At 41.2% G+C, this 27622-nt stretch overlaps 4 protein-coding genes across 6 annotated transcripts in view; 1 reads left to right on the forward strand and 3 right to left on the reverse strand.

Moving 5' to 3' along the window:
• The window catches only part of LOC115756742, a 48639-nt gene extending 23585 nt beyond the window's left edge, over positions 1–25054 (reverse strand). Inside the window, exon 1 of one of the 2 annotated variants that reach the window (XM_048283416.1) lies at positions 24934–25054. The gene's annotated coding sequence lies outside the window, so the exon portion shown is untranslated. The remainder of the gene's footprint in view (positions 1–24933) is intronic. The other variant, XM_048283418.1, reaches the window with a different exon arrangement.
• LOC125316293 lies at positions 853–8727 on the reverse strand. Its single transcript, XM_048284304.1, has 4 exons — positions 8479–8727; positions 8029–8237; positions 1633–2275; positions 853–936 (listed from the first exon to the last, which is right to left on the reverse strand). Exons 1-4 carry the CDS (start codon positions 8692–8694, stop codon positions 853–855), a joined length of 1152 nt encoding a protein of 383 aa, XP_048140261.1. The 5' UTR covers positions 8695–8727.
• On the forward strand, positions 10978–11690 carry LOC125316120 (probable NAD(P)H dehydrogenase (quinone) FQR1-like 1). Its single transcript, XM_048283421.1, has 2 exons — positions 10978–11247; positions 11353–11690. The coding sequence occupies exons 1-2, from the start codon at positions 11021–11023 to the stop codon at positions 11582–11584; spliced, it is 459 nt and encodes a 152-aa protein (XP_048139378.1). The 5' UTR covers positions 10978–11020; the 3' UTR covers positions 11585–11690.
• On the reverse strand, positions 22949–24040 carry LOC125316125. Of its 2 annotated transcripts, none has more exons than XM_048283426.1 (2): positions 23769–24040; positions 22949–23071 (listed from the first exon to the last, which is right to left on the reverse strand). In XM_048283426.1, exons 1-2 carry the CDS (start codon positions 23991–23993, stop codon positions 22988–22990), a joined length of 309 nt encoding a protein of 102 aa, XP_048139383.1. In that variant the 5' UTR covers positions 23994–24040; the 3' UTR covers positions 22949–22987. The 2 variants fall into 2 exon arrangements, with proteins under 2 accessions (XP_048139383.1, XP_048139384.1); XM_048283427.1 differs by lacking the exon at positions 22949–23071 and adding an exon at positions 23595–23672.
• Positions 25055–27622: the final 2568 nt, after the last annotated feature.

The raw sequence follows: 27622 nt of genomic DNA on the forward strand, positions 1-27622 counted from the left end.
ACATGACTTCTTTCTTATGTCTTCAGCAGAAAAGATATGTGGTGGGTCCTAGTCTAAAAAAAAAAAAAGCAAGTCCTCATATGAGAGAAAAGAAAGAAGTGCACATGACTTCTTTCCTGTGCAATGGTCGGTCAACAAGGGTTTGATAAAGAGAGAGGGACCCACACACTTGTACTCTTTTCTCTTCTTATTGTCGCATAGAGAATTTCACAAGAAGAAGAGGACAGCACCGCACGAGAAGAAGAAGCAGAGAAAAGCCGCGTGAGAAAGAAAGCAAGGACGTTCTGGTTTTTTGGCCGTGCGCAAGCTGGTGCTTGGGCATGAACACGCGGAGAGATTTTGTGCTTCGTGAGTTTATTATATCCACCTGTGAGTTATTTTATTTATAAACACTTAGGGTTTGGGTATAATCTAGATGCGAGAAACACGAGCGTATTAAGCGATTGTAATTCTGATTTTACGATTATAGTGTATTTTTCGTGCTGGCTCTCTCGTGGATAAATGTACCGATATTCGGACCGAACCACTTAATCTCTGGTGTCTTTTTATCGTTTTTTCATTATTTCTCTATGCTTTTGCATTGACTTATTTGCAAAATCCTGATTAGTTTCCGCGCGTTATAATACGACAAACACAACCATTGCAGCTTGACAAAGGATAGACACATTTAAAGATGACATTCTCATAAACCAAAGCACCACACGCTGATAATAACTGAAAGAAAAAGCGTAATTGGCAACCGTACTACTACAATTGGAATCAGTGGACTCGCCGAAATCTCACGCAAATGGAAATAAAATAGATAAAGCCGTTAATAGAGAAATAGAAGAAGCAGTATCTTCAAATGGATCATCACGCAGATGCTTCCTTCTTACTGAAGAATATGTCTGTGAACACCTTCTTGGAGTGCAAAGAAGCATCCAACAGCTTTATGGCCTACAAACCAGATAACAGGAGTATCAGAAGCTTTCACTGAACATTTCGCAGCCATGGGTAATGAATTGTCACGGTGCTAAAATAGCATGGAGAATTAAGTCGTCAAATTCAATTTAGTAACAATCCAGACCTTATCAGCTATCTTTAACTTAAGAAACTAACAAGTCGTGAAGACTTATTTAGGAAAAGTGCTGATGCACACTATTCCTTAACTATGAATTATCATCCTTGTCATGAAGATGTGATTTTATCAAACGATGGATCTTGTTCTTTTTCTAAGCCCAACCCCTTGTTTGTGTAGGGGTAGAATATCACTAAACCTTTTTTGCAATGTTAGCAGCGCGGCCGTAACAGAAGAGAGACTCGTAGCGCAAGTTGGAATGCATAAATCTGACATATAGAGTCAATGGCAACACTACTACCATCCATATCCCAGCAATGACTCACTGAAATCTCTTAACTATCATTAGAAATGCTCTAACTGACATCACTTCTACGTGTTATTCAATGATCCTCCAATTTTCACTAACATCGCTCCTACGTGTTATTCAATAATCCTCCAATTTTCACTAACATCTACATGAATAAAAGGCTTAATATGTCCTGGAGCATGACGAAAAAGCAACTAACAATTTTAAGCCTGGAAACAAAAAAAAAAAAGATATAGGATATTAGAAAGGGGTTGCAGGCCCTTACCTCATCCGTCCCAAAATCTACCACCTTCTCTTCAAGATCCCGAAGTTCCTGCACATTGAACTTGTTGATGAGAGTAACACAAGAAATGGTGGACATAGGCTTCACGACCAGATCATCCATCACCATGTATGTCACAACGCCTTGCACATAACCACCCTCACTGCCGGATGTCTCAGACGAGGATGACACAGCTGGCCCAACAACCCATGAAAGTTTGGTACTCATATTGTAACCGCAATTTGGGCATCTTGCCGAGGGGGCATCGGTGACATAGTTACATCTCCAAGAAGAATTAGAGCATCTGTAGTAGTCGGTTGGCGCGGAAGCTGAAGCTTCAGGTAATAACAAGGGAAGCTCTGGACCACTGCTCGGTAACTTGGGCTTCAACGTAGTCTCTTTCTGGTTAGTTTTTAAATATATTTCACTGAGATTCTCAATACTCTTGTAGACGTTGCCTAAGCTAGCAGCTGTGCCTCCGCTGGTGAGGAAACTAATAACAGTTCCAACTGGTAAAGCCAAACAATGGAAAAGGAAATCCACAAAGTCCTTTCCAGCTTCAGCAAAAAGCACCGTGTGGCTTCTCCGGTCAACAAGAAGCTTCAATCTCATCTTAGTCGCCGCCATGGCTGTTTTTGTTCTTGACCTGTCAAGAGAATTAGACCAATCTGAAAAATAGCCTTCCTTCCTATGTTACTGAGATAAAAGCCAAATTAAATCTCAACGTGCTTGGTTGTTTTTTGCCATTTTATAACACTTGCTCTTGAGTTTGTAATGTTATACTGTTGTAATATCAGCTTCTCAAATCTCATAAAATGAAAACTGTCTATAGGTTCTCATGGCTGGGGCTAGGCCTTGCAGGCACCGGAGTTACCCAGACCATCATGCATCTATTTGGCAGTCACCCCTCTAAAGCTTTGATCAATGTCGATCGTACCGGACCATAAAAAAACTATCAAATCAAGTAATCGGGAGACGGTGTCCACAGAAACCGAGAGAAAATCAAGAACTACTCAAAGATTTGTCTCTTTTGTTGGATAAGCCGATGCGCAAGAGTTTCATGAACCAACATCTACGTGATACAACCGACTCCTGTTGGGGAAAATACGAACCCTTGCTCTACAATGATGCGAGTAACGAAAAGGCGAGAGCAAGTCTACTTCAGTTTCGCACTAACCAGGAGAAATAGTCAAACTGGGCTTCTCAATTGTGGTGTGGCTTCGACCCTGCAAGTGCAAGAGCTGCCTCCTTCACGGGTCATGGTCAACAGACGGAGAGCTTTGCCTTTCTTATAGTGGAGTTTGGGATAAGGCCGGGGCCCGGGGCTTTTGGAAAAGGCACCAGCTTTTTTTCTTTTGGGTCAGAGGAAATTATTAACACAGGTTCTTCGGGGAGAATTTTTTTAGCTGGAGCACCTTCTTGAGGAAGTTTTCGCAGTGGGGTCTTCTCCTGACACATATTCGACGTGACTTGATCGCAGGTAGACCTGGGAACATGCATATATACGAGGGTGATCGGTTCCCAATAGTTAGGAATGGAGAGGACGGTTCTCGAATTGGGAACTGGACCAATGCCCTGAAACGTTATCCCGTTCCGAGTGAACCAATGAAACGGTGGCACATAACCCGGAGAGATGTTCTTCTCCGACGCATCTCGGGGACCGACAATATTGGCGTCCTCTTTCATCCTGACAAAAGTGCCAAGAAAAAGGAAGAAGAGTGAGACCTAATGCTTGGCTCGATGATTGAAAATAGTTTGGAGCGACCGAGCGAGAGAGAAAAGTACAGTAGGTATCTCCAAGCTAAGGGCGCGCATGGCAACACTTCTACTTCAAAAATTAATTTCTAGTCAGAAGTTGATTTTTCTATTTTTACTTTTGAGCAGAAGTTGATTTATGATTAGAGAAAAACTTTTGATAACATGACAAAATTTCAGCTTTTGAAACACAAATTCGTTTGCTAATAATTGAAAATTTCTACTTTTATAACATTATTAACATAAAATCTTCTACGAAAAATTATTGTCGTCGACCGAAAAATCTGTTCTTCATTTTTAATTTTTTTTAATTTTTTTAAAGAATAATTTTTATTATAAAAAAATCTTATTTACTTTTTAAAACTAAAAAAAATATTATTTGCATATGTGTGGCGAGCGAGAGCGGCAACGGGCAATGGTCGGCAGCTGGCAGGGGTGGGTGGTAGCGAACAATGATCGGCGGCGAGCAGTGGCCACGGCAGGTGATGGTCGGAGGCGATGGGCGGCAGCGGTTCGACGGTGGGCGGGTGGCGGTCGGCGGTCAATGTATGTCGATGGTGGGCGGCGATTGGCATCAACGGCGGAGCCATTGTTGGGAGAGAGGCGTTGAAAGTGAAAAGAGGCTGAAACGAGAGAGATATTGATATTGAAGAATTGGGTGGAAACCACATTATCTATTTTATTTATGGCAAAGGCTAACTACTTAACAGAGTTGACAAGGATGCACAAAGTTATTCCGAAGTCATTGCAAAGAGTTAGATTTTGGATGGGAAAGGACATGTCATGTCCATCCCGTGAGCAACGTATGTACAGCTCCCCCTCTCATTATGAAAAAATAAAATAAGTGTCGAAGTTTAGACAATCCTTTCTTCTTGCTTATTTTATGACACCTCCCGAGCATTGAATATTGTTATCTTGTCTTTGGTGTCCCTTTTTCTGTTGGATTTTTTTATTTCTATCTTTTTGCCTAGGCCGTCCTTTTATCCTTTGGGCTTGGGGAGCCTAACGACTCCCAGTCAGTTCATAGTAAATTTATCGATGGTCGGTTCATAGTAAATCTATTGATTGCTTGAACCACATGGATTAGTTCACATAAAACACATTCATCCCGCCGTTACAAGCATATATACATTCAAGAACTTGTTTTCTTAGCAAGCTAACATGTAATAGAGACTAATTTTACATTGCGGATCGAATAGTTTCATCAGCATTTCACAAAGTAGCAAGAGCGAACTACCCCAGCAAGCCAATACGAATGGAGAGTTTTTGAAATTGAAGAACAACATTTCACTTGAGATCTTCCCTTGTTGAATCGGTCCGTGAGAACCGTTTTGGAATGCAATGAAGCGCTCAACAGCTTTATGGCCTGAGTAAAGATCGCACGGCACAAGACAAGTCATTAAAAATGGGTGCTTGAGAAAAGGCAAGTTATACAAACAGGGGTGCTTCCGGTTTCTAGCAAACAATAGCTCACATAATCTGAACTTGATCATGAAGTCGTATGGCTTCTAACGTCCTTGTTGACACCTAAATTTTGATTAACATTTTTTAGTCATTTTTGCATAAGAAAAAATTAGAACTAATTTTAGTTCTAAACAAAAATAATCAAATCAGTTTTCATATTTATTTTAGCATACATTGCATACACATTTTCTTCAAACGCGCAGTGAATGGATTTAATTCAAGGTTTTAAACTCAATTGAATTATCTGAATTGTTCTTGTGCCGAAATTTTTAAGGAGTATGGGTGATTAAGTCCTTCGGGGCTTAATTAAAAAAGGTCTTGAGATTCGGGGTCTATTTCATAAAGAGTCATAGGTTAGAGCCCCTAAGTTGACCTAATTTTCCCTATAAAAGCATGCTTATGCTTCACAAGCAAGGGGAGGCCACAATATTACAATACACGGCAGATCCTTCGTATTAAAAGCAGCGTGAGAAGGGTGGAGAGAAAAAGGGTCGTCTTCTTCCTCTAGTGGGCATCTCCAGGGCCACAATGAGGCGACCATAAACCTTCTTCAAGAAAAGAAAGTGGAGGTGGCGGAGATTGAGGAGGAAAAAGGGAGTGGATCTTTCATCAATCTTAGATAACTGCATCTTTCTTGCTCTTGATTTTTATTGACTTTTTCAGGTTCTACTTGTGGGTTCTGTTTGCAGGAAAATACGAAGAGAATAGAATACAAGGCCGATTCATTGACATACATAGCAAAAGAATTCGCAGGAAAAGAAGAGGAGAAATAAGAAAAAAAAAAAAAAAGCGAAACATTGTCTTATTCCCCGGGAGATTTCACCTAAGCTTGCAGGTCCACCGAGCAACAGTCAAGCCGTCTTTTTTTATCATCCAGCCTATGATCTATAGCTGTTCTCCGTTTAAGCTTGGAGAAATCACCTCGTGCAGAACAACTCAATTGACCAGTGAGAGATCATTCATCTATGAAGAAAAGGAAAGAATAGAGATGGGCCTTTGAGTCTTCATAAAAGTTTCATCTCGAACATCCCATCATCATCTTTTCTTATTTATTTCTTTTCTTCTTCTCATGCACAAATGTTACGTTACTCCACAGGAGCACTTGCAGCTTATTGTGATGTTTAATCTTTCATGGGCATGTGAATTAGATAGTCCAAGCGGTGGTCAACAAAGGACATCCACGAAGACTTATTCTCTCAGTTTCCATGCCTCCACCGAGCGAACTTGCATATGTATTTTTGGCCTACCATTAAGCTACAACGGATTCGTTGCCTTGATCATCACTGTCGGCCCAAGCCAGTTTCGTCCACAAATTGGTACGTATTCGAATTAGGAAAGCTTATCCTTGGAGATTAGGTACAATTTCTTATCTCGAAATAAGATATTCAATTGCTTTGTTTGAAAAATTTTAAGTATATTGTGTATCTTGTAGTATGCTTTACACATTGCATCAAAGTGGATATCTTTTAAAAATACAGGTTGATTAGGAAGATTTTCTTTCCTAATCGGCAACTTGACATACAATCGAGAAAGTTCATCTTTAAGTTTATTGATGGAATACTCGATTAGGCAAGAATTTAGGTTCAATCGTTAATCGTGGGATTACGAATTAAAGATTGACTCAAATATTTACGAAATATTCCAAAACTTGATTGATATATCCACTTTCTTGATTGACATTGATTAGCATATTCACTTTCCTAATTTGATTTGAGTTGTTTGATTGTCATATTTTTTAGAATATATCCGTCACGCGATCTAATCTCGAAAATTCTAAAAGATTTGCATTCATTCACTTTCCATATTTGAAAATTGCATGTCTTTCCAAAAATAGCATCATGTAGACAATTGCATATCTAATCCTTTTTGTAAATAATCAGATTAGATTGCATTTTAGGATAAAAATTGCATGTTTAAATAGAATTTTATGCCTAAAATAATCTATCTTAATGTATTAGGGTTTAGGTCAATTTAAACTCTAAAATATGCAAGATAAATATTGTTTTGGCATAGTTCTATTTTAGGAAATTAATTCATCCGAAAATATATTAAAAAAAAATCATTCACCCCTACCATGTCATCCTTGCCAGGTCATCCATGCCATGTCATCCTTGCAATGTCATCTTTGCCACGTCATCCATGCCACGTGATTCATCTTTGCTATGTCACCTCATACCATGTCATATAGGTTGCAAGTTAGTTTGCATTCCATGTAGAATTGTATGCTTAGGTCAATTTAATTGATTCCAACATCACATAATCAATCTAATTAAACTATAAGCATATCTTTATACATTAGTTTAAAATTGCATATTTAAAATTTTAATTAATTCATATGTCACGAAGTTAATTTTCCTTTGCATGTCATATTTTGCACGTCATTTAGCTTAGTCTTGCATTTGCATCACGACATTGCATCATATATAGTATAGTCTTTTATGCATTCATATAAAAATCGAAAATAAAAAAAAAATTGTGTGGCGCATGCTCCCTTGATTATATTGACTTCTGGATGTTCATTAATTGATTGTGCACCCGCATGATAACCTTTGTTAGTGACTTAGGTTAAAATCAATTAATATTGCCTTCTCAAATGATTTTTCATGAAATAAAATGGTACCAAAAGGGCGATAAAGCAATCCGGCGTAATTAAGTCCCCGAACTCTTAATGTCTGGTTCATAGGAATAAAATAGTTCTCTCGCTATTTTATTTAGGTTTCTAATCGACCTACCATAAATGATTAGTGGCGGCTCCAATATTAAAATATATTGCATGTTAATCAATTGAACATTAAGTTGCGATTTGGTATGGACTTGAGAGAGTCTGAGTTAGGTTAGTTAAATAATTAACTTGATGATCCATTAGCCTGGAAATTTCTCGAATTTTTTAGGTCGCGACAGTCCTAAACACCATAATTAGATTGGAATGTTTAGTTTCTTCTTCCAAATGCTGAGCATTGATGTGCTCTTAGTTGATGAGTTGACCACATATTGATGGGATGGATCAAGCCTTGTAATCTCATACGAACATCATAGTTAGCTCTAGAACTGGTTGGTTATTCTCTTATGCCATGTTCCCGACCAGACGTACAACTACCAGTTGAAAATCAACCTTCGGATTTCATTGTTTTATCCTAAATGGGGTCGAAATATTTGTAAGAGGTTGCGACTTTTGCGGACCTTACCTCGTCCATGCCAAAGTCGATCACCTTCTCTTGGAGATCCCCGATTTCGTGCGCATTGTACCGGTTGAGGAGAGTAATGCAAGAGATGCTAGACATGGGCTTCATGACCGGACCGTCCATCGCCATGCTTGTGACCATGCCTCTCACGTAGCCGCCCTCCCCACCAGGTACCCTTGGCCGAGGATGCGGCACCCGCAGCCGGCCCTAGGACCCATGACAGTTTCTTGCTCATCGTATTGTTGCAACCAGGACATCATGTAGAAGGGGCATCCGTCACACAGCTATCGCATGAAGCGCCTGCGTAGCGAAAACCATTGGCAGCACGAGGGCAAATATAGTAGTTAAATGGTGCTGAAGGTGGAGCTTCAGGCAACAATCAGCGCATAACATCCGGATCGGAGCTCCGTGCTTTGGGATTCAACTGAGCCTCTTTCTATCTAAGTTCGATAGATGGGTCGCTGAGATTCTCGACACTCGTATAAAGATTGCACAAGCCACCCACCATGCCCGCTTTGGGGAGAAGACTCACAATAGTTCCAACCGGCAAAGCCAGAAAATGGAAAAGGAAATCCACAAAGTCCTTTCCGGCTTCGGCAAAGAGGACGGTCTGGTTTCTCTTATCAACAAGAAGCTTCAAACTCATCCTCTTGGTTTTCGCCATGCTCGGCCTTTGTCTGTGCAGAGAATCAAGCGTAACCATAAGCCGCTTATCCATGATTTCAGCTACAACACGAAGTGAATCGGGCTTAGTGCGGGCAGGCTAAGTCCGACATCGAGCCTAAAAACTCTCATGCCAGCCCATAATTGAAAAAAGGAAAAAGTCAACTAGTCTGTTTAACTTGCACTTTACTTTTCAATCGAGCCCATTTAATCGGCACAATTGATCCTCGCTCCCGCAACTTGGGCCATGGAATCATTAATTTCTCGCTAAATACCCTTGTCCGAGCCTATCCAAAAATGTCTCCTGGCTCTTGTGGCTCGGGCTAGGCACGTGGGCACGTGAGTTACCGGACCCATCATTTATTCTATTCGACGGTCACCACTCTAAAGCTTTGATCAAGTTGATCGCACTGTGGATCATCGCAACATTTCCAAATCAAGCTGGACTTAGAGAGAGCAATCTTGAGGCGGTGTCCATGGAAACCAAGAGAAAATCGAGAAATACCCAAGAGTTTGTCTTACTTTTGTTAGATAAGTACATGTGCAGGAGTTTCCCCAAGAAACATATACGTGATACACTAGAAAAGTTTTTACCAGTCAAGTCTTTCGGCTGCAATTCGCTCGGCTTTGTAGAAAAATCTTTAAGGAGATGCAAAGACTTTACGTTAGAGAGTTTTCATGAGAAGGTGGCGAAGTTTTCAGCTGTAGCACCATGGGGTAGGCGCCGCTTGAGGAATTTTTTACCAGTCGGGTCGTTCAGGTGAGTTTGGTTCGGCTTTCGAAAAAAATCTTTAAAGAGATGCAAAGACTTTATGTTAAAAGATTTTCATGAGAGGCACTCATTTTCATAATTACAATAGTTGCTAAGAAGTTGTGTCAAGTAATCTTGAAAATTTTCATGATAGGTGCCACATTATTATTATTCCAATTATTGTCGAATTAATTGAATTAGTGATACGAGGCCTTAATTATAAATATTCATAAGTGAAGATTCATCCTATAAAAACAAGTTAAAAGAACCAACAGGCGAGTGGAACAAGTTATAGTCCATATAGTATAGATGCGGTTGTACAGTGTAGCTATGATGTGCTTTAATAGTGCCACGACGTATTGTAACTTTTTTGTTTAGTACACGCACTAAAGCTATAGAACTTCGAAGGTCAATTGAAAATTGGTACCATAGCTTGAAGACATGCTAAAAGGGATGGGATAGCTTCGTGTCACCTTCTTGCTTGGCTGGTGGGACAGAGCAAGAACTTTGTCGGTAATGGAAAGTATCGGTTATCAATAAAATTATTAAAAAATATATTAAATTTATTATACAACGGTCAATTCAATCTGAAAAAATATTAAAATATAATTTAAAATTTTAAACCCGCCTTTCCATGCACGCCACTAAAATTGTAATTTTAGAAATGCGTGATAAGGTAACACAAACTTATAAACCCACTTTTCTCTTATATAAACTTTTTGCAATGGTTAAAAATTCTCACAACTTATCAGAGTCCTAAAATCAACAGCTATGAAAAATTATTTCTGAACTTTTATTTTTGTGCGCAATGTAAGCACTTATGTTTTCTTTTATAAACTTTTTTGTAGGAATTAAAAATTCTCTTTTGGGAATACATATACGAATATAAATTCTCATACATTTATTTTTAGAAATGCGCGATAAGGGAATTTTTAACTAGATTTTTTCCTTTCCACCAAAAAAAAAAACTAGATTTTTTCCTTTTATGAAATTTTTGTGATTATTAGAATTTATTACTTGAGAATTTATCATGACCCTTAGCTTCTTGTTTTTTTTTTTTTTTTGGGTAAAAATCGTAGCCCTTAGTTCAACAGCTATAAGTGATGCGATTTCATTCACTTTATTATTTTGTTGATAATTAATTATAGTAATAAAAGCACGATGATTCTTATCACTATCGATGAAACTCATTGTATAATTCTCTTCTTAAAGATGAGAAGTACCATGCAGTAAAACTAAAGCTCATAAAAAGAGATTTGAGAACAAAATAGAATTTTTGCGTGCCATAGATCTTTGATCATTTATCTACTTAGAACACACACACACATCAATTTAATTACCATGAATATATTTTTTTTGTCCATCGTTCAGAGATTGATTACCAAATATCGCATAAGAATTAGAGATTTTTTCTTCTAAAATGACCATAAAAGGTAAAGCTCGCACGTAAACAGTCGATTTAACTTTTACTTTTCTGTGATCTCAAGGAAGCATTTTCAACTGCAGTTGCGTGACTGAATGGTTTTGGCGAAAATGGCAGGTTCCGGAGACATTGCCTGAGGAGGTTCTGGGCAAGATGGGTGCTCCGGCGAAGAGCGATGTGCCGATAATCACTCCGAATGAGCTCGTGGAGGCCGATGGCATTATGTTCGGCTTCCCGACCCGGTTCGGGATGATGGCTGCGCAATTCAAGGCCTTCATGGACGCAACCGGCGGCCTCTGGGGCTCGCAGAAGCTGGCAGGCAAGCCCGCGGGGATCTTCTACAGCACCGGGTCTCAAGGAGGTGGACGGGAGACCACTCTGTAAGTTGCCGATTCACCGATCGAGTTTGCGAACATCATTCAATTTCGATTTTGTTCATAGACTCATTGCCCGATTTCTCCGTGGACGTGCCTTGGTTCGATCAGATTGACCGCGATCACCCAGCTGACCCACCACAGCATGATCTTCATCCCCGTCGGGTACACCTTCAGGGCCGGCATGTTCGAGATGGAGAAGGTGAAGGGGGGGAGCCCATACGGCGCGGGGACTTTTGCCGGCGACAGCTCAAGGCAGCCTTCAGAGCTGGAGCTCGGGCTTGCGTTCCACCAGGGCAAGTACTTCGCCGACACCGCAAAGAAGCTTAGGGCCTCTGCTTAAAATTTCTGCTCCGATGATATGGAAACTCCGTGTATCTGTTCTCTTCAAATTGCCTCGGCTTGCTACATCCACATTGTAATAAGTGCTTTTCAAGATGATGAAATATTTTGACTGTTACATATTTTTTGGTCTACAGTTTATTTTGATTACACAGTATTTAGCCATTTACTGATGAGGAAGAATGCGGCTGGAGGATTCATCACAGTCAAAGAAAGACCCAAGTGATATTGCCGCTGCATTACAGAACGCTTTGATCCTTACAGAACGGAGTTTTTTCTTCATTTTTTTGGGTCAGATTTCAGAATGGAGTAAACCGACCATTGATTTCTCAAATATGTGCAACCTAAGGATCCAATCATAAACACAACCATTGCAGCTTGACAAGGATAGACACATCTAAAGATGACATTCTCATAAACCACAGCACCACACACCGATAATAACTGAAAGAAAAAGCGTAATTCACGACCATACTACTACAACTGGAATCAGTGGACTCGCCGAAATACCACTCAAATGGAAATAAAATAGATAAAGCTATTAATAGAGAAATAGCAGAAGCAGTTATCTTGAAATGGATCATCATGCAGATGCTTCCTTCTCATTGAAGAATATGTCTGTGAACACCTTCTTGGAGTGCAAAGAAACATTCAACAGCTTTATGGCCTACAAACCAGATGACAAGAGAATCAGAAGCTTTCACTGAACATTTCGCAGCCATGGGTAATGAATTGTCATGAGGCTAAAATAGCATAGAGAATTAAGTCCTCAAATTCAATTTAGTAACAATCCAGACCTTATCAGCTATCTTTAACTTAAGAAACTAACAAGTCGTGAAGACTTATTTAGGAAAAGTGCTGATGCACACTATTCCATAACTATGAATTATCATCCTTGTCATGAAGATGTGATTTTATCAAACGATGGATCTTGTTCTTTTTCTAAACCCAAGCCCATTTTTGTGTCGGGGTAGGATATCACTAAACCTTTTGCAATGTCAGCAGCGCGGCCGTAACAGAAGAGAGACTCGTAGCGCAAGTTGGAATGCATAAATCTGACATGTAGTCAATGGCGACACTACTACCATCCATATCCCAGCAATGGCTCACTGAAATCTCTTAACTATCATTAGAAATGCTCTAACTAACATCACTTCTATGTGTTATTCAATGATCCTCCAATTTTCACTAACATCGCTCCTACGTGTTATTCAATAATCCTCCAATTTTCACTAACATCTACATGAATAAAAGGCTTAATATGTCCTGGAGCATGACGAAAAAGCAACTAATAATTTTAAGCCTGGAAACAAAAAAAAATATATATATATATATATAGGATATTAGAAAGGGGTTGCAGGCCTTACCTCATCCATCCCAAAATCTACCACCTTCTCTTCAACATCCCCAAGTTCCTGCACATTGAACTTGTTGATGAGCGTAACACAAGAAATGGTGGACATAGGCTTCACGACCAGATCATCCATCACCATGTATGTCACAACGCCTTTCACATAACCACCCTCACCGCCAGATGTCTCGGACGAGGATGACACGGCTGGCCTAACAACCCATGAAAGTTTGGCACTCATATTGTTACCGCAATATGGGCATTTTGCCGAGGGGGCATCGGTGACATAGTGATCACATCCGGAAGGGCACCCGTAGTAGTCGGTTGGCGCGGAAGCTGAAGCTTGAGGTAATAACAAGGGAAGCTCCGGACCACCGCTCGGTAACTTGGGCCTCAACAGAGTCTCTTTCTGGTTAGTTTTTAAATATATTTCACTGAGATTCTCAATACTCTTGTAGACGTTGCCTAAGCTAGCAGCTGTGCCTCCACCGGTGAGGAAACTAATAACAGTTCCAACCGGTAAAGCCAAACAATGGAAAAGGAAATCCACAAAGTCCTTTCCAGCTTCAGCAAAAAGCACCGTGTGGCTTCTCCGGTCGACAAGAAGCTTCAAGCTCATCTTAGTCGCTGCCATGGTTGTTTTTGTTCTTGACCTGTCAAGAGAATTAGACCAATCTGAAAAATATCCTTCCTTCCTATGTTACCGACATAAAAGCCAAATTAAATCTCAACGTGCTTGGTTGTTTTTTGCCATTTTATAACACTTGCGCTTGAGTTTGTAATGTTATACTGTTGTAATATCAGCTTCTCAAATCTCATAAAATGAAAAATGTCTAGAGGTTCTCATGGCTGGCACTAGGCCTTGCAGGCACCGGAGTTACCCAGACCATCATGCATCTATTTGGCAGTCACCCCTCTAAAGCTTTGATCGATGTCGATCATACCGGACCATAAAAAAACTATCAAATCAAGCAATCGGGAGGCGGTGTCCACAGAAACCGAGAGAAAATCAAGAACTACTCAAAGATTTGTCTCTTTTGTTGGATAAGCAGATGCGCAAGAGTTTCACGAACCAACGTGTCCGTGATACAACCGACTCCTGTTGGGGAAAATACGAACCCTTGCTCTACAATGATGCGAGTAACGAAAAGGCGAGAGCAAGTCTACTTCAGTTTCGCACTAACCAGGAGAAATAGTCAAACTGGGCTTCTCAATTGTGGTGTGGCTTCGACCCTGCAAGTGCAAGAGCTGCTTCCTTCACGGGTCATGGTCAACAGACGGAGAGCTTTGCCTTTCTTATAGTGGAGTTTGGGACAACGCCGGGGCCCGGGGCTTTTGGAAAAGGCACCAGCTTTTTTTCTTTTGGGTCAGAGGAAATTATTAACACAGGTTCTTCGGGGAGAATTTTTTTAGCTGGAGCACCTTCTTGAGGAAGTTTTCGCAGTGGGGTCTTCTCCTGACAAATATTCGACGTGACTTGATCGCAGGTAGAGCTGGGAGCATGCATATATACGAGGGTGATCGGCTCCCAATAGTTAGGAATGGAGAGGACGGTTCTCGAATTGGGAACTGGACCAATGCCCTGAAACGTTATCCGGTTCCGAGTGAACCAATGAAACGGTGGTACATAACCCGGAGAGATGTTCTTCTCTGACGCATCTCGGGGACCGACAATATCGGCGTCCTCTTTCATCCCGACAAAAGTGCCAAGAAAAAGGAAGAAGAGTGAGACCTAATGCTTGGCTCGATGATTGAAAATAGTTTGGAGCGACCGAGCGAGAGAGAAAAGTACAGTAGGCATGTCACGTCCCGACTCTCGAGCTCGCGACATCCCTACCTTACTCGCCTCAGGTCATGAATGATAGCGTCCCAAGTAAGCCATCGACCTACGAAATTACGGCGCATGCGGAACGTACAATTCTCCCGGACAAGTAAAACAGCGGGATAGCATAGCAGGAGATACATACCAAGGCAAATAATCAAAAGGTAACATGTACAGTTACAAGACGACAGATGAGTCTTAACCCTTCTGTGCTACAGAAATATATACAACCCCATACTTCGGGCAAACTCACTAAGACCTCAAAGGTTATCGGGTCAAATAAGGTTAACTTCTCATCTACTCCAAAAGACTACCATCAACTTGGCCTTGGTATCCGCAAAGCTCATCACTTGGGACCCGAAAGTGGTTCCCACAACGGGGTGAGATATAAATCTCGGTGAATCAAGCCTAAGCTCGGTTAGGACACCGATTCACCTGAATCTCCTATACACGAGGATTATAAAAATCACGATATAGACATATATCCAGCCATCATATCACATGGCAATAATCACCCACATGCATACTTACCGACCTTCAGCCACACATAATGCAATGCTTGACTTCACTCAACAGCCACATCGGACAACCAGCTGAACACGCATCACACTCACAAGTATGCACTGGACACCACACAAGTCCATTTATTAACGATGATCGCGCCCTTGGCGCCACAGTGATGAGGATCCACGCGACCGGTGTGATCGACTCTCGCAATTAATGCGATCCCGCATTCTTCCGGCAGGAACGGGCTACGTTCCTTTTCCCTCTCGGCAACGGCTACTACAAGCGGTGTATCCAAAGTGCACTCGCACGGCACGGCAAGTAGGCATCCCTATACGGGGCTTCGGTCCATCACAAGCTGCGACCGGCATCCGATAATCCCTTAAAACCGTACGTACCATACGGGGCATGAATTATCGTGCTTCTGGCAAGTCGTGTGGTTCCATAAAAATGGTACGGTGTGTACTACGTGTACAAGACGAACTTGCCAGGAAAACCCATCATCGTTCCTTCATATGACCATACAGCACACCCGACACATCAATCAATTTATTCTCTTTGATTTAGGCCGGATGCTCACACAAACGTGCTCAAAGACTCGGCCCAAGGCCATTTTCATGCTAAAGTATGTCTTTGATCTTGCACACGGTCATATGCATATGTAGGTTACCAAATAGACACCGCAAAGACACACAGAACAATCAATTCCCAAGCGGACGCCAATTCACTCAACGAGCATCTAGGATACTCAAATTAATATTTCAACGCGGCGATCCGCCCAAACAAAGTCATCAATTCAACACGAATAAACCAATTCGATTAGGCCACATAAAGGCTCAATTTCGTGCCAGAGTCATTAATTAGCCAGTTTGATTTAAAATTGCCAATCGATCGCTCGTCCTTAACCTATCGCTCGCTCGCGATCAAATCACAACATACGGTTAAGTTCGCCTAACATCAATTAGCCACGCACAATTCTAATTTAATCGATTATGGCCATTTACCCTAAACCGGGTTTCTAACTAATCCGACCATAATCAAATCTACCTAAATGTCATACCGACTAACTAACTAATTCTAGGCGCAATTAGCGCCCTAACCAAGGATTAGGGTCAACTCACAGTTTTAACTAGCTCGGGCGGTCTCAACTCGAGCGGCGGACACACGAACTCGGCCCCGCCCGCGACGATTATTGGCGATCCTTGAAAATTTCTCGGCACGAACTTTGAGACCGATGTCGAAAATTACTGTTCACCGACGGAGTTACTGTTCACGGCCGGCCGACGGCACTATTCACGCGGTTACTATTCACGAGCACTGTTCACCAGGTACTGTTCACTGTCACTGTTCACGAAATACTGTTCATCCGAACACTGTTCACGGCACTGTTCACCCGAACGGAAAATCTTGGCTCCACGCTCTCGGGACGACGACGAGGCTGCGATTCCGGTGGCGGAACACCCAGATCTAGTGGGTCTCGGGCGAGAAACAAAGGAGGCCGAGGTTAGGGGGCTCGGTCGGCGTCGGGTGAGGTCTCGGGTCCTCGGATCTCGCGGCTTGAGTGATGGTGGCGGCTCACGGTGGGACGGTCGATGACGACGCGGTGCGGTGGAGGAGCGGCGTGAAGCTACGAGGCCGAGAGGGAGGGATGAAGTCGCGGGGTCTCGGCGATTTGGCCGTCGCGGCGTCGAGCTTGGTTGCTGGTGGGGCGGCGACGCAAGGCGGAGCTGCGGTGGTGGCTGGTGGGCGACGAAGTGGCGCGGCGATGGAGTTGGCCGAGCGAAGCAGCTGCAGCTTCGGTTCTTGGTGGGGGGCGTCGCACAAAAACCAGAGAAGAAGAGGAGGAAGAAAGTGAACAGGAGGAGGGGGTGGTCTGGTCGTGTCAAAAAGAGAGGGAGAGAGAGAGAAGAGAGGGGAGGGAAAATGCACGTGGGAGAGAGAGGGTGAGGGGAGGAAAAAAAAAAGAAGAGAGAGAGAGGATGATGGTGATGGGTTGGTGGGAGTGGATGGGATGGAGAACAAGTGGGTCCCACAATCCACTCACCAATTAAAGCTTTTGTCCACAAGTGAATAATTGAAGGGCAAGATGGTAATTTGACATTTTAGGACTGAACGAATTTTTGGCTCAACCGATCGGGAATAAAATTTGGGTTTTCACGGGCTAGGTTCTGTCCGGAAAAGTTTAGGCGTGAGGATTAAAATCCTAAGTCGCGTCTACGATTTCGAGACTCAATCGAAACCGAACGACAAATCGGGAAACGTCCAAAAATCGTCACTTACGTCCTTTTGATCCGAAATTTTATACCAACTAGAATTCAACAATAATCCTTTTTATTGAACTCGGTCTCTTAACAAACTACGAAATTCCGGAGCGTCACAAGGCATCTCCAAGTTAAAGGTGCGCATGACAACACTTCTACTTCAAAAATTAATTTCTAGTCAGAAGTTGATTTTTCTATTTTTACTTTTGAGCAGAAGTTGATTCTTCTACTTCTATTCTATAAGTTGATTTATGATTAGAGAAAAACTTTTGATAACAAGACAAAATTTCAGCTTACAAAACACAAATTCGTTTGGTAATGGTTGAAAATTTCTACTTTTAGAATATTATTAACACAAAATCTTCTACGAAAAATTAATGTGGTCGACCAAAAAATCTGTTCTTCATTTTTAATTTTTTTTTAAATTTTTTTAAAGAATAATTTTTATTATAAAAAAAATCTTATTTAATTTTTAAAACTAAAAAAAATATTATTTGCATATGTGTGGCGAGCGAGAGAATGCAAACGTGCAATGGTCGGTCGGCAAAGGGGGTGGGTGGTAGCGAACAATGATTGGCGGCGGGCGGTGGCCACTACGAGTGATGGTCTGGAGGCGATGGGCAAGCAGTCGATCGTGGGTGGGTGACGGTTGGCGGTCAATGTATGTCAATGGTGGGCGGCGATTGGCGGCATCATCAGCTGAGCCGTTGTTGGGAGAGATGCGTTGAAAGTGAAAAGAGGTTGAAACGAGAGAGATATTAATATTGAAGAATTGGATGGAAACCACATTATCTATTTTATTTATGGCAAAGGCTAACTACTTAACAGAGTTGACAAGGATGCACAAAGCTATTCCGAAGTCATTGCAAAGAGTTAGATTTTGGACGGGAAAGGACCTGTCATGTCGATCCTGCGAGCAACGTATGTATAGCTCCCCTTCACATTATGAAAGAATAAAATAAGTGTCAAAGTTTAGACAATAATTTCTTCTTGCTTATTTTATGGCACCTCGCGAACATTGAATATTGTTATCTTGTCTTTGGTGTCCCTTTTTCTGCTGGATTTTTTTATTTCTATCTTTTTGCCTAGGCCATCCTTTTATCCTTTGGGCTTGGGGAGCCTAACGACTCCCGATCAGTTCATAGTAAATTTATCGAGGGTCAGTTCATAGTAAATCTATTGATTGCTTGAACCACATGGATCGATTCACATAAAACACATTCATCCCGACGTTACAAGCATATACACATTCAAGAACTTGTTTTCTTAGCAAGCTAACATAGAGTAGAGACTAATTTCACATCGCGGATCAAATAGTTTCATCAGCATTTCACAAAGTAGCAAGAGCAAACTACCCTAGCAAGCCAATACGAATGGAGAGTTTTTGAAATTGAAGAATAGCATTTCACTTGAGATCTTCCCCTGTTGAATCGGTCCGTGAGAACCGTTTTGGAATGCAATGAAGCGCTCAACAGCTTTATGGCCCGAGTAAAGATCGCACGGCACAAGACAAGTCATTAAAAATGGGTGCTTGAGAAAAGGCAAGTTATACAAACAGGGGTGCTTCCGGTTTCTAGCAAACAATAGCTCACATAATCTGAACTTGATCATGAAGCTGTATGGCTTCTAAAAAATCTACGTCCTAAACACCATAATTAGATTGGAATCTTTAGTTTCTTCTTCCAAATGCTGAGCATTGATGTGCTCTTAGTTGACGAGTTGACCACATATTGATGGGATGGATCAAGCCTTGTAATCTCATACGAACATCGTAGTTAGCTCTAGAACTGGTTGGTTATTCTCTTATGCCATGTTCCCGACCGGACATACGACTACCAGTTGAAAATCAACCTTCAGATTTCAGTGTTTTATCCTAAATTGGGTCCAAATATTTGTAAGAGGTTGCGACTTTTGTGGGCCTTACCTCGTCCATGCCAAAGTCGATCACCTTCTCTTGGAGATCCCCGATTTCGTGCGCATTGTACCGGTTGAGGAGAGTAATGCAAGAGATGCTGGACATGGGCTTCATGACCAGACCGTCCATCGCCATGTATGTGACCATGCCTCTCACGTAACCGCCCTCCCCACCGGGTACCTTGGCCGAGGATGCGGCACCAGCCAGTAGCCCTGGGATCCATGATGAGTTTCTTGCTCATCGTATTGTTGCAACCAGGACATCTTGTAGAAGGGGAATCCGTCACCACTACTCTTGCATGACGCGCTGCGTAGCGAAAACCATTAGCGATACGAGGGCAAATGTAGTAGTTAAATGGTGCTGAAGGTGGAGCTTCGGGCAACAACTAGCGCGTAACATCCGGATTGGAGCTCTGTGCTTTGGGACTCAACAGAGCCTCTTTCTATCTAAGTTCGATAGATGGATATCTGAGATTCTCGACACTCGTATAAAGATTATACAAGCCACCCACCATGCCCGCTTTGGGGAGAAGACTCACAATAGTTCCAATCGGCAAAGCCAGAAAATGGAAAAGGAAATCCACAAAGTCCTTTCTGGCTTCGACAAAGAGGACGGTGTGGTTTCTCTTATCAACAAGAAGCTTCAAACTCATTTTCTTGGTTTCTGCCATGCTCGGCCTTGGTCTGTGCAGAGAATCAAGCATAACCATAAGCCGGTTATCCATGATTTCAGCTGCAACACGAAGGGAATCGGGCTTGGTCCAGGCAGGCTAAGTCTAACATCGAGCCTAAAAACTCTCATGCCAGCCCATAATTGGAAAAAGGGAAAAAGTCAACTAGTCCGTTTAACTTGCATTTTACTTTTCAATCGAGCTCATTTAATCGGTGCAATTGATCCTAACTCGTGCAACTTGTGCCATGGAATCATTAATTTCTCGCTAAATACCCTTGTCCGAGCCTGTCCAAAAATGCCTCCGGGCTATTGTGGCTCGGGCTAGGCCTGTGGGCACACGAGTTGCTGGACCCATCATTGGTTCTATTAGACGGTCACCACTCTAAAGCTTTGATCAAGTTGATCGCACTGTGGATCATCGCAACATTTCCAAATCAAGCTGGACTTAGAGAGCAATCTTGAGGCGGTGCCATGGATACCAAGAGAAAATCGAGAAATACCCAAGAGTTTGTCTAACTTTTGTTAGATAAGTACATGTGCAGGAGTTTCCCCAAGAAACATATACGTGATACACTAGAAAAGACGAGAGCATGTATAATTAAGTTTTTTTCTATTAACAGTAACTCGCAAGAGCGTCAATCATATCACACTAACCGGAGAAAAATCGAGTTCACGGTAGTGGAGTTCGGGAAAAGGCAGGGGCTTTTGAAAAAAGACTAACACTTTATACTTTTGAGTCGTAGACAAGATAGAGAAAAACTATGGAGACTAGGTGGCAACGTTTTCCGCTATAGCAATGTGGGGTAGGCACTTCTTGAGGAAGTTTTTACCAGTCAAGTCTTTCGGCTGCGTTTCGTTCGGCTTCGTAGAAAAATCTTTAAGGAGATGCAAAGACTTTATGTTAGAGGGTTTTCATGAGAAGGTGGCGAAATTTTCGGCTGTAGCACCATGGGGTAGGCGCCGCTTGAGGAATGTTTTACCAACCGGGTCGTTCAGGTGCGTTTGGTTCGGCTTTCAAAAAAAAATCTTTAAAGAGATGCAAAGACTTTATGTTAAAGGATTTTCATGAGAGGCACTCATTTTCATAATTACAGTAGTTGCTAAGAAGTTGTGTCAAGTAATCTTGGAAAATTTCATGATAGTTGCCACGTTATTATTATTCCAATTATTGTCGAATTAATTGAATTAATGATACGAGGCCTTAATTATAAATATTCATAAGTGAGAGGATTCATCCTATAAAAACAAGTTAAAAGAGCCAATGGGCGAGTGGAACAAGTTATATTCCATATAGTATAGATGCGGTTGTACAGTGTAGCTATGATGTGCTTTAATAGTGCCACGAAGTATTGTAACTTTTTTGTTTAGTACATGCACTAAAGCTATAGAACTTCGAAGGTCAAATGAAAATTAGTCCCATAGCTTGAAGACGTGCTAAAAGCGATGGGATAGCTTCGTGTCACCTTCTTGCTTGGCTGGTGGGACAGAGCAAGAACTTTGTCGGTAATGGAAAGTATCAATTATCAATAAAATTATTTAAAAAAAATCTTAAATTCATTATACAACAGTCAATTCAATCTAAAATAATATTAAAATATAATTTAAAATTGTAAACCCGCATTTCCATGCGTGCCACTAAAATTGTATTTTTAAAAATGCGTGATAAGGTAACACAAACTTATAAACCCACTTTTCTCTTGTATAAACTTTTTGCAATGGTTAAAAATTCTCACAATTTATCATAGTCCTAAAATCAACAGCTATGAAAAATTATTTTTGAACTTTTATTTTTGTGTGCGATGTAAGCACTTATGTTTTCTTTTATAAACTTTTTTGTAGGAATTAAAAATTCTCTTTTGGGAATATATATATGACTATAAATTCTCATACAATTATTTTTAGAAATGAGCGAAAAGGGAATTTTTAACTAGATTTTTTCCTTTCAAACAAAAAAAAAAAAAACTAGATTTTTTCCTTTTATGAAACTTTTGTGATTATTAGAATTTATGACCTGAGAATTTATCGTGACCCTTAGCTTCTTGTTTTTTTTTTTTTTTTTTGCGGGTAAAAATCGTAGCCCTTAGTTCAACAGCTATAAGTGATGCGATTTCATTTACTTTATTATTTTTTTGATAATTAATTATAGTAATAAAACCACGATGATTCTTATCACTATCGAAGAAGCTCATTGTGTAATTCTCTTCTTAAAGATGACAAGTACCATGTAATAAAACTAAAGCTCATAAAAAGCTATTTGAGAACAAAATAGAATATTTACGTGCCACAGATCTTTGATCATGTATCTACTTAGAACACACACACACATCAATTTAATTACCATGAATATATTATTTTTGTCCATCGTTCAGAGATTAATTACCAAATATCGCATAAGACTTAGAGATTTGTTCTTCTAAAATGACCACGAAAGGTAAAGCTCGCACGTAAACAGTCGATTTAAATTTTACTTTCTGCAGTTTACTGATGAGGAAGAATGCGGCTGGAGGATTCATCACAGTCAAAGAAAGACCCAAGTGATATTGCCGCTGCATTACAGAACGCTTTGATCCTTACAGAACGGAGTTTTTTCTTCTTTTTTTGGGTCAGATTTCAGAATGGATTAAACCGACCATTGATTTCTCAAATTTGTGCAACCTATGAAACACAACCATCGCAGCTTGACAAGGATAGACACATCTAAAGATGACATTCTCATAAACCACAGCACCACACACTGATAACAACTGAAAGAAAAAGCGTAATTCACGACCATACTACTACAACTGGAATCAGTGGACTCCCCGAAATACCACTCAAATGGAAATAAAATAGATAAAGCCATAGAGAAACAGCAGACGCAGTTATCTTGAAATGGATCATCATGCAGATGCTTCCTTCTCACTGAAGAATATGTCTGTGAACACCTTCTTGGAGTGCAAAGAAGCATCCAACAGCTTTATGGCCTACAAACCAGATAACAAGAGAATCAGAAGCTTTCACTGAACATTTCGCAGCCATGGGTAATGAATTGTCATGGTGCTAAAATATCATAGAGAATTAAGTCCTCAAATTCGATTTAGTAACAATCCAGACCTTATCAGTTATCTTTAACTAAGAAACTAACAAGTCGTGAAGATTTGTTTAGAAAAAGTGCTGATGCACACTACTCCTTAACTATGAATTATCATCCTTGTCATGAATATGTGATTTTACCCAACAATGGATCTTGTTCCTTTTCTAAACCCAAGCCCTTTTTTGTGTCGGGGTAGGATATCACTAAACCTTTTGCAATGTCAGCAGCGCGGCCGTAACAGAAGAGAGACTTGTAGCGCAAGTTGGAATGCATAAATCTGACATATAGTCAATGGCGACACTACTACCATCCATATCCCAGCAATGGCTCACTGAAATCTCTTAACTATCATTAGAAATGCTCTAACTAACAACATCACTTCTATGTGTTATTCAATGATCCTCCAATTTTCACTAACATCGCTCCTACGTGTTATTCAATGATCCTTCAATTTTCACTAACATCTACATGAATAAAAGGCTTAATATGTCCTGGAGCATGACGAAAAAGCAACTAATAATTTTAAGCCTGAAACGAAAAAAAAAAAAAAAAGATATAGGATATTAGAAAGGGGTTGCAGGCCTAACCTCATCCATCCCAAAATCTACCACCTTCTCTTCAAGATCCCCAAGTTCCTGCACATTGAACTTGTTGATGAGAGTAACACAAGAAATGGTGGACATAGGCTTCACGACCGGATCATCCATCACCATGTATGTCACAACCCCTTTCACATAACCACCCTCACTGCCAGATGTCTCGGACGAGGATGACACAGCTGGCCCAACAACCCATGAAAGTTTGGTACTCATATTGTTACGGCAATATGGGCATTTTGCCGTGGGGGCATTAGTGACATTGTTACTACATCTTGAAGGGCACCCGTAGTAGTCAGTTGGCGCGGAAGCTGAAGCTTCAGGTAATAACAAGGGAAGCTCTGGACCATTGCTCGGTAACTTGGGCCTCAACAGAGTCTCTTTCTGGTTAGTTTTTAAATATATTTCACCGAGATTGTCAATACTCTTGTAGACGTTGCCTAAGCTAGCAGCTGGGCCTCCACTGGTGAGGAAACTAATAACAGTTCCAACTGGTAAAGCCAAACAATGGAAAAGGAAATCCACAAAGTCCTTTCCAGCTTCAGCAAAAAGAACCGTGTGGCTTCTCCGGTCAACAAGAAGCTTCAAGCTCATCTTAGTCGCTGCCATGGCTGTTTTTGTTCTTGACCTGTCAAGAGAATTAGACCAATCTGAAAAATAGCCTTCCTATGTTACTGAGATAAAAGCCAAATTTAATCTCAACGTGCTTGGTTGTTTTTTGCCATTTTATAACACTTGCGCTTGAGTTTGTAATGTTATACTGTTGTAATATCAGCTTCTCAAATCTCATAAAATGAAAAATGTCTACAGGTTCTCATGGCTGGGGCTAGGCCTTGCAGGCACCGGAGTTACCCAGACCATCATGCATCTATTTGGCAGTCACCCCTCTAAAGCTTTTGATCGATGTCGATCGTACCGGACCATAAAAAAACTATCAAATCAAGCAATCGGGAGGCGGTGTCCACGGAAACCGAGAGAAAATCAAGAAATACCCCAATATTTGTCTCTTTTGTCGGATAAGCAGATGCGCAAGAGTTTCACGAACCAACATCTACATGATACAACCGACTCCTGTTGCGGAAAATACGAACCCTTGCTCTACAATGATGCGAGTAACGAAAAGGCGAGATCAAGTCTACTTCAGTTTCGCACTAACCAGGAGAAAATCGTGAAACTGGGCTTCTCGATTGTGGCTTCGACCCTGCAAGTGCAAGAGCTGCTTCCTTCACGGGTCATGGTCAACAGACGGAGAGCTTTGCCTTTCTTATAGGGGAGTTTGGGAAAAGGCTGGGGCTTTTGGAAAAGACAACAGCTTTTTTTCTTTTGGATCAGAGGAAATTATTAACACAGGTTCTTCGGGGAGAAGTTTTCTAGCTGGAGCACCTTCTTGAGGAAGTTTTCGCAATGGGGTCTTCTCCTGACAAATATTCGACGTGACTTGATCGCAGGTACACCTGGGAACATGCATACATACAAGGGTGATCGGTTCCCAATAGTTAGAAATGGAGAGGACGGTTCTCGAATTGGGAACTGGACCAATGCCCTGAAACGTTATCCAGTTCCGAGTGAGCCAATGAAACGGTGGCACATAACCCGTGGAGATGTTCTTCTCCGACGCATCTCGGGGACCGACAATATCGGCGTCGTCTTTCATCCCGATGAAAGCGCCGAGAAAAAGGAAGAAGAGCGAAACCTAATGCTTGGCTCGATGATTGAAAATAGTTCAGAGCGAACGAGTGAGAAAAGTACAGTAGGTATCTCCAAGCTAAGGGCGCGCATGGCAACACTTCTGTTTCAAAAATTAATTTCTGATCAGAAATTGATTTTTCTATTTTTACTTTTGAGCATAAGTTGATTTTTCTACTTCTACTCTAGAAGTTGATTTTTGATCGGAGAAAAACTTTTGATAACGGGACAAAATTTCTGCTTCTGAAACACAAATTCGTTTGGTAATGGTTGAAAATTTCTACTTTTAGAATATTATTAACACAAAATTTTCTACGAAAAATTATTGTTGCCGAAAAATCTGTACCTCATTTTTAATTTTTTTTTAATTTTTTTAAAGAATAATTTTTATTATAAAAAAATCTTATTTACTTTTTAAAACTAAAAAAAATATTATTTCCATATGTGTGGCAAGGGAGGGCGACAATGAGCAATGGTCGACGACTAGCAAGGGTGGGTGGTAGCGGGCAATGATCGGTGGTGGCCGCAGCGAATGATGGTCGGCGGCGGTGGGTGGCGGAAGTTCAACGGTGGGCGGGTGGCGTATGTCAATGGTGGGCGGCGATTGGCATCAACAGCGGAGGCGTCATTGGGAGAGAGGCCTTGAAAGTGAAAAGAGGTTGAAACAAGAGAGATATTGATATTGAAGAATTGGGTGGAAACCACGTTATCTATTTTATTTATGGCAAAGGCTAACTACTTAACAGAGTTGACAAGGATGCACAAAGTTATTCCGAAGTCATTGCAAAGAGTCAGCTTTTGGACGGGCAAGGACATGTCATGTCAATCCCGCAAGCAATGTATATATAGCTTCCCTTCACATTATGAAAAAATAAAATAAGTGTCGAAGTTTAGACAATCATTTCTTCTTGCTTATTTTATGGCACCTCGCGAACATTGAATATTGTTATCTTGTCTTTGGTGTCCCTTTTTCTGTTGGATTTTTTTATTTCTATCTTTTTGCCTAGGCCGTCCTTTTATCCTTTGGGCTTGGGGAGCCTAACAACTCCCAATCAGTTCATAGTAAATTTATCGATGGTCAGTTCATAGTAAATCTATTGATTGCTTGAACCACATGGATCGGTTCACATAAAACACAATCATCCCGACGTTACAAGCATATACACATTCAAGAACTTGTTTTCTTAGCAAGCTAACATATAGTAGAGACTAATTTCACATCGCGGATCGAATAGTTTCATCAGCATTTCACAAAGTAGCAAGAGCAAACTACCCCAGCAAGCCAATACGAGTGGAGAGTTTTTGAAATTGAAGAACAGCATTTCACTTGAGATCTTCCCCTGTTGAATCGGTCCGTGAGAACCGTTTTGGAATGCAATGAAGCGCTCAACAGCTTTATGGCCTGAGTAAAGATCGCACGGCACAAGACAAGTCATTAAAAATGGGTGCTTGAGAAAAGGCAAGTTATACAAACAGGGGTGCTTCCGGTTTCTAGCAAACAATAGCTCACATAATCTGAACTTGATCATCAAGCTGTATGGCTTCTAAAAAATCTACGTCCTAAGCACCATAATTAGATTGGAATCTTTAGTTTCTTCTTCCAAATGCTGAGCATTGATGTGCTCTTAGTTGACAAGTTGACCACATATTGATGGGATGGATCAAGCCTTGTAATCTCATACGAACATCATAGTTAGCTCTAGAACTAGTTGGTTATTCTCTTGTGCCATGTTCCCGACCAGACATACAACTACCAGTTGAAAATCAACCTTCAGATTTCATTGTTTTATCCTAAATGGGGTCGAAATATTTGTAAGAGGTTGTGACTTTTGTGGGCCTTACCTCGTCCATGCCAAAATCGATCACCTTCTCTTGGAGATCCCCGATTTCGTGCGCATTGTACCGGTTGAGGAGAGTAATGCAAGAGATGCTGGACATGGGCTTCATGACCAGACCGTCCATCGCCATGTATGTGACCATGCCTCTCATGTAACCGCCCTCCCCACCGGGTACCTTGGCCAAGGATGCGGCACCAGCAGCTAGCCCTGGGACCCATGACAGTTTCTTGCTCATCGTATTGTTGCAACCAGGACATCTTGTAGAAGGGGAATCCGTCACACAGCTCTTGCATGAAGCGCCTACGTAGCGAAAACCATTGG

Source organism: Rhodamnia argentea, chromosome 8, assembly GCF_020921035.1.
Source record: "Rhodamnia argentea isolate NSW1041297 chromosome 8, ASM2092103v1, whole genome shotgun sequence".
Lineage (NCBI taxonomy): Eukaryota > Viridiplantae > Streptophyta > Magnoliopsida > Myrtales > Myrtaceae > Rhodamnia > Rhodamnia argentea.

Coding starts and splice junctions, on each gene's coding strand:
- LOC125316293 (XM_048284304.1), bottom strand. CDS start 8,694: ATGGCGAAAACCAAGAGGATGAGTTTGAAGCTTCTTGTTGATAAGAGA. Junction 8,238..8,478: donor ATCTCAGCGACCCATCTATC/GAACTTAGATAG, acceptor CATGGGTCCTAG/GGCCGGCTGCGGGTGCCGCA. Junction 937..1,632: donor TAGATTTTGGGACGGATGAG/GTAAGGGCCTGC, acceptor TCTGGTTTGTAG/GCCATAAAGCTGTTGGATGC.
- LOC125316125 (XM_048283426.1), bottom strand. CDS start 23,993: ATGAGTACCAAACTTTCATGGGTTGTTGGGCCAGCTGTGTCATCCTCG. Junction 23,072..23,768: donor TAGATTTTGGGATGGATGAG/GTTAGGCCTGCA, acceptor TCTGGTTTGTAG/GCCATAAAGCTGTTGGATGC.
- LOC125316120 (XM_048283421.1), top strand. CDS start 11,021: ATGGGTGCTCCGGCGAAGAGCGATGTGCCGATAATCACTCCGAATGAG. Junction 11,248..11,352: donor GGTGGACGGGAGACCACTCT/GTAAGTTGCCGA, acceptor TGGTTCGATCAG/ATTGACCGCGATCACCCAGC.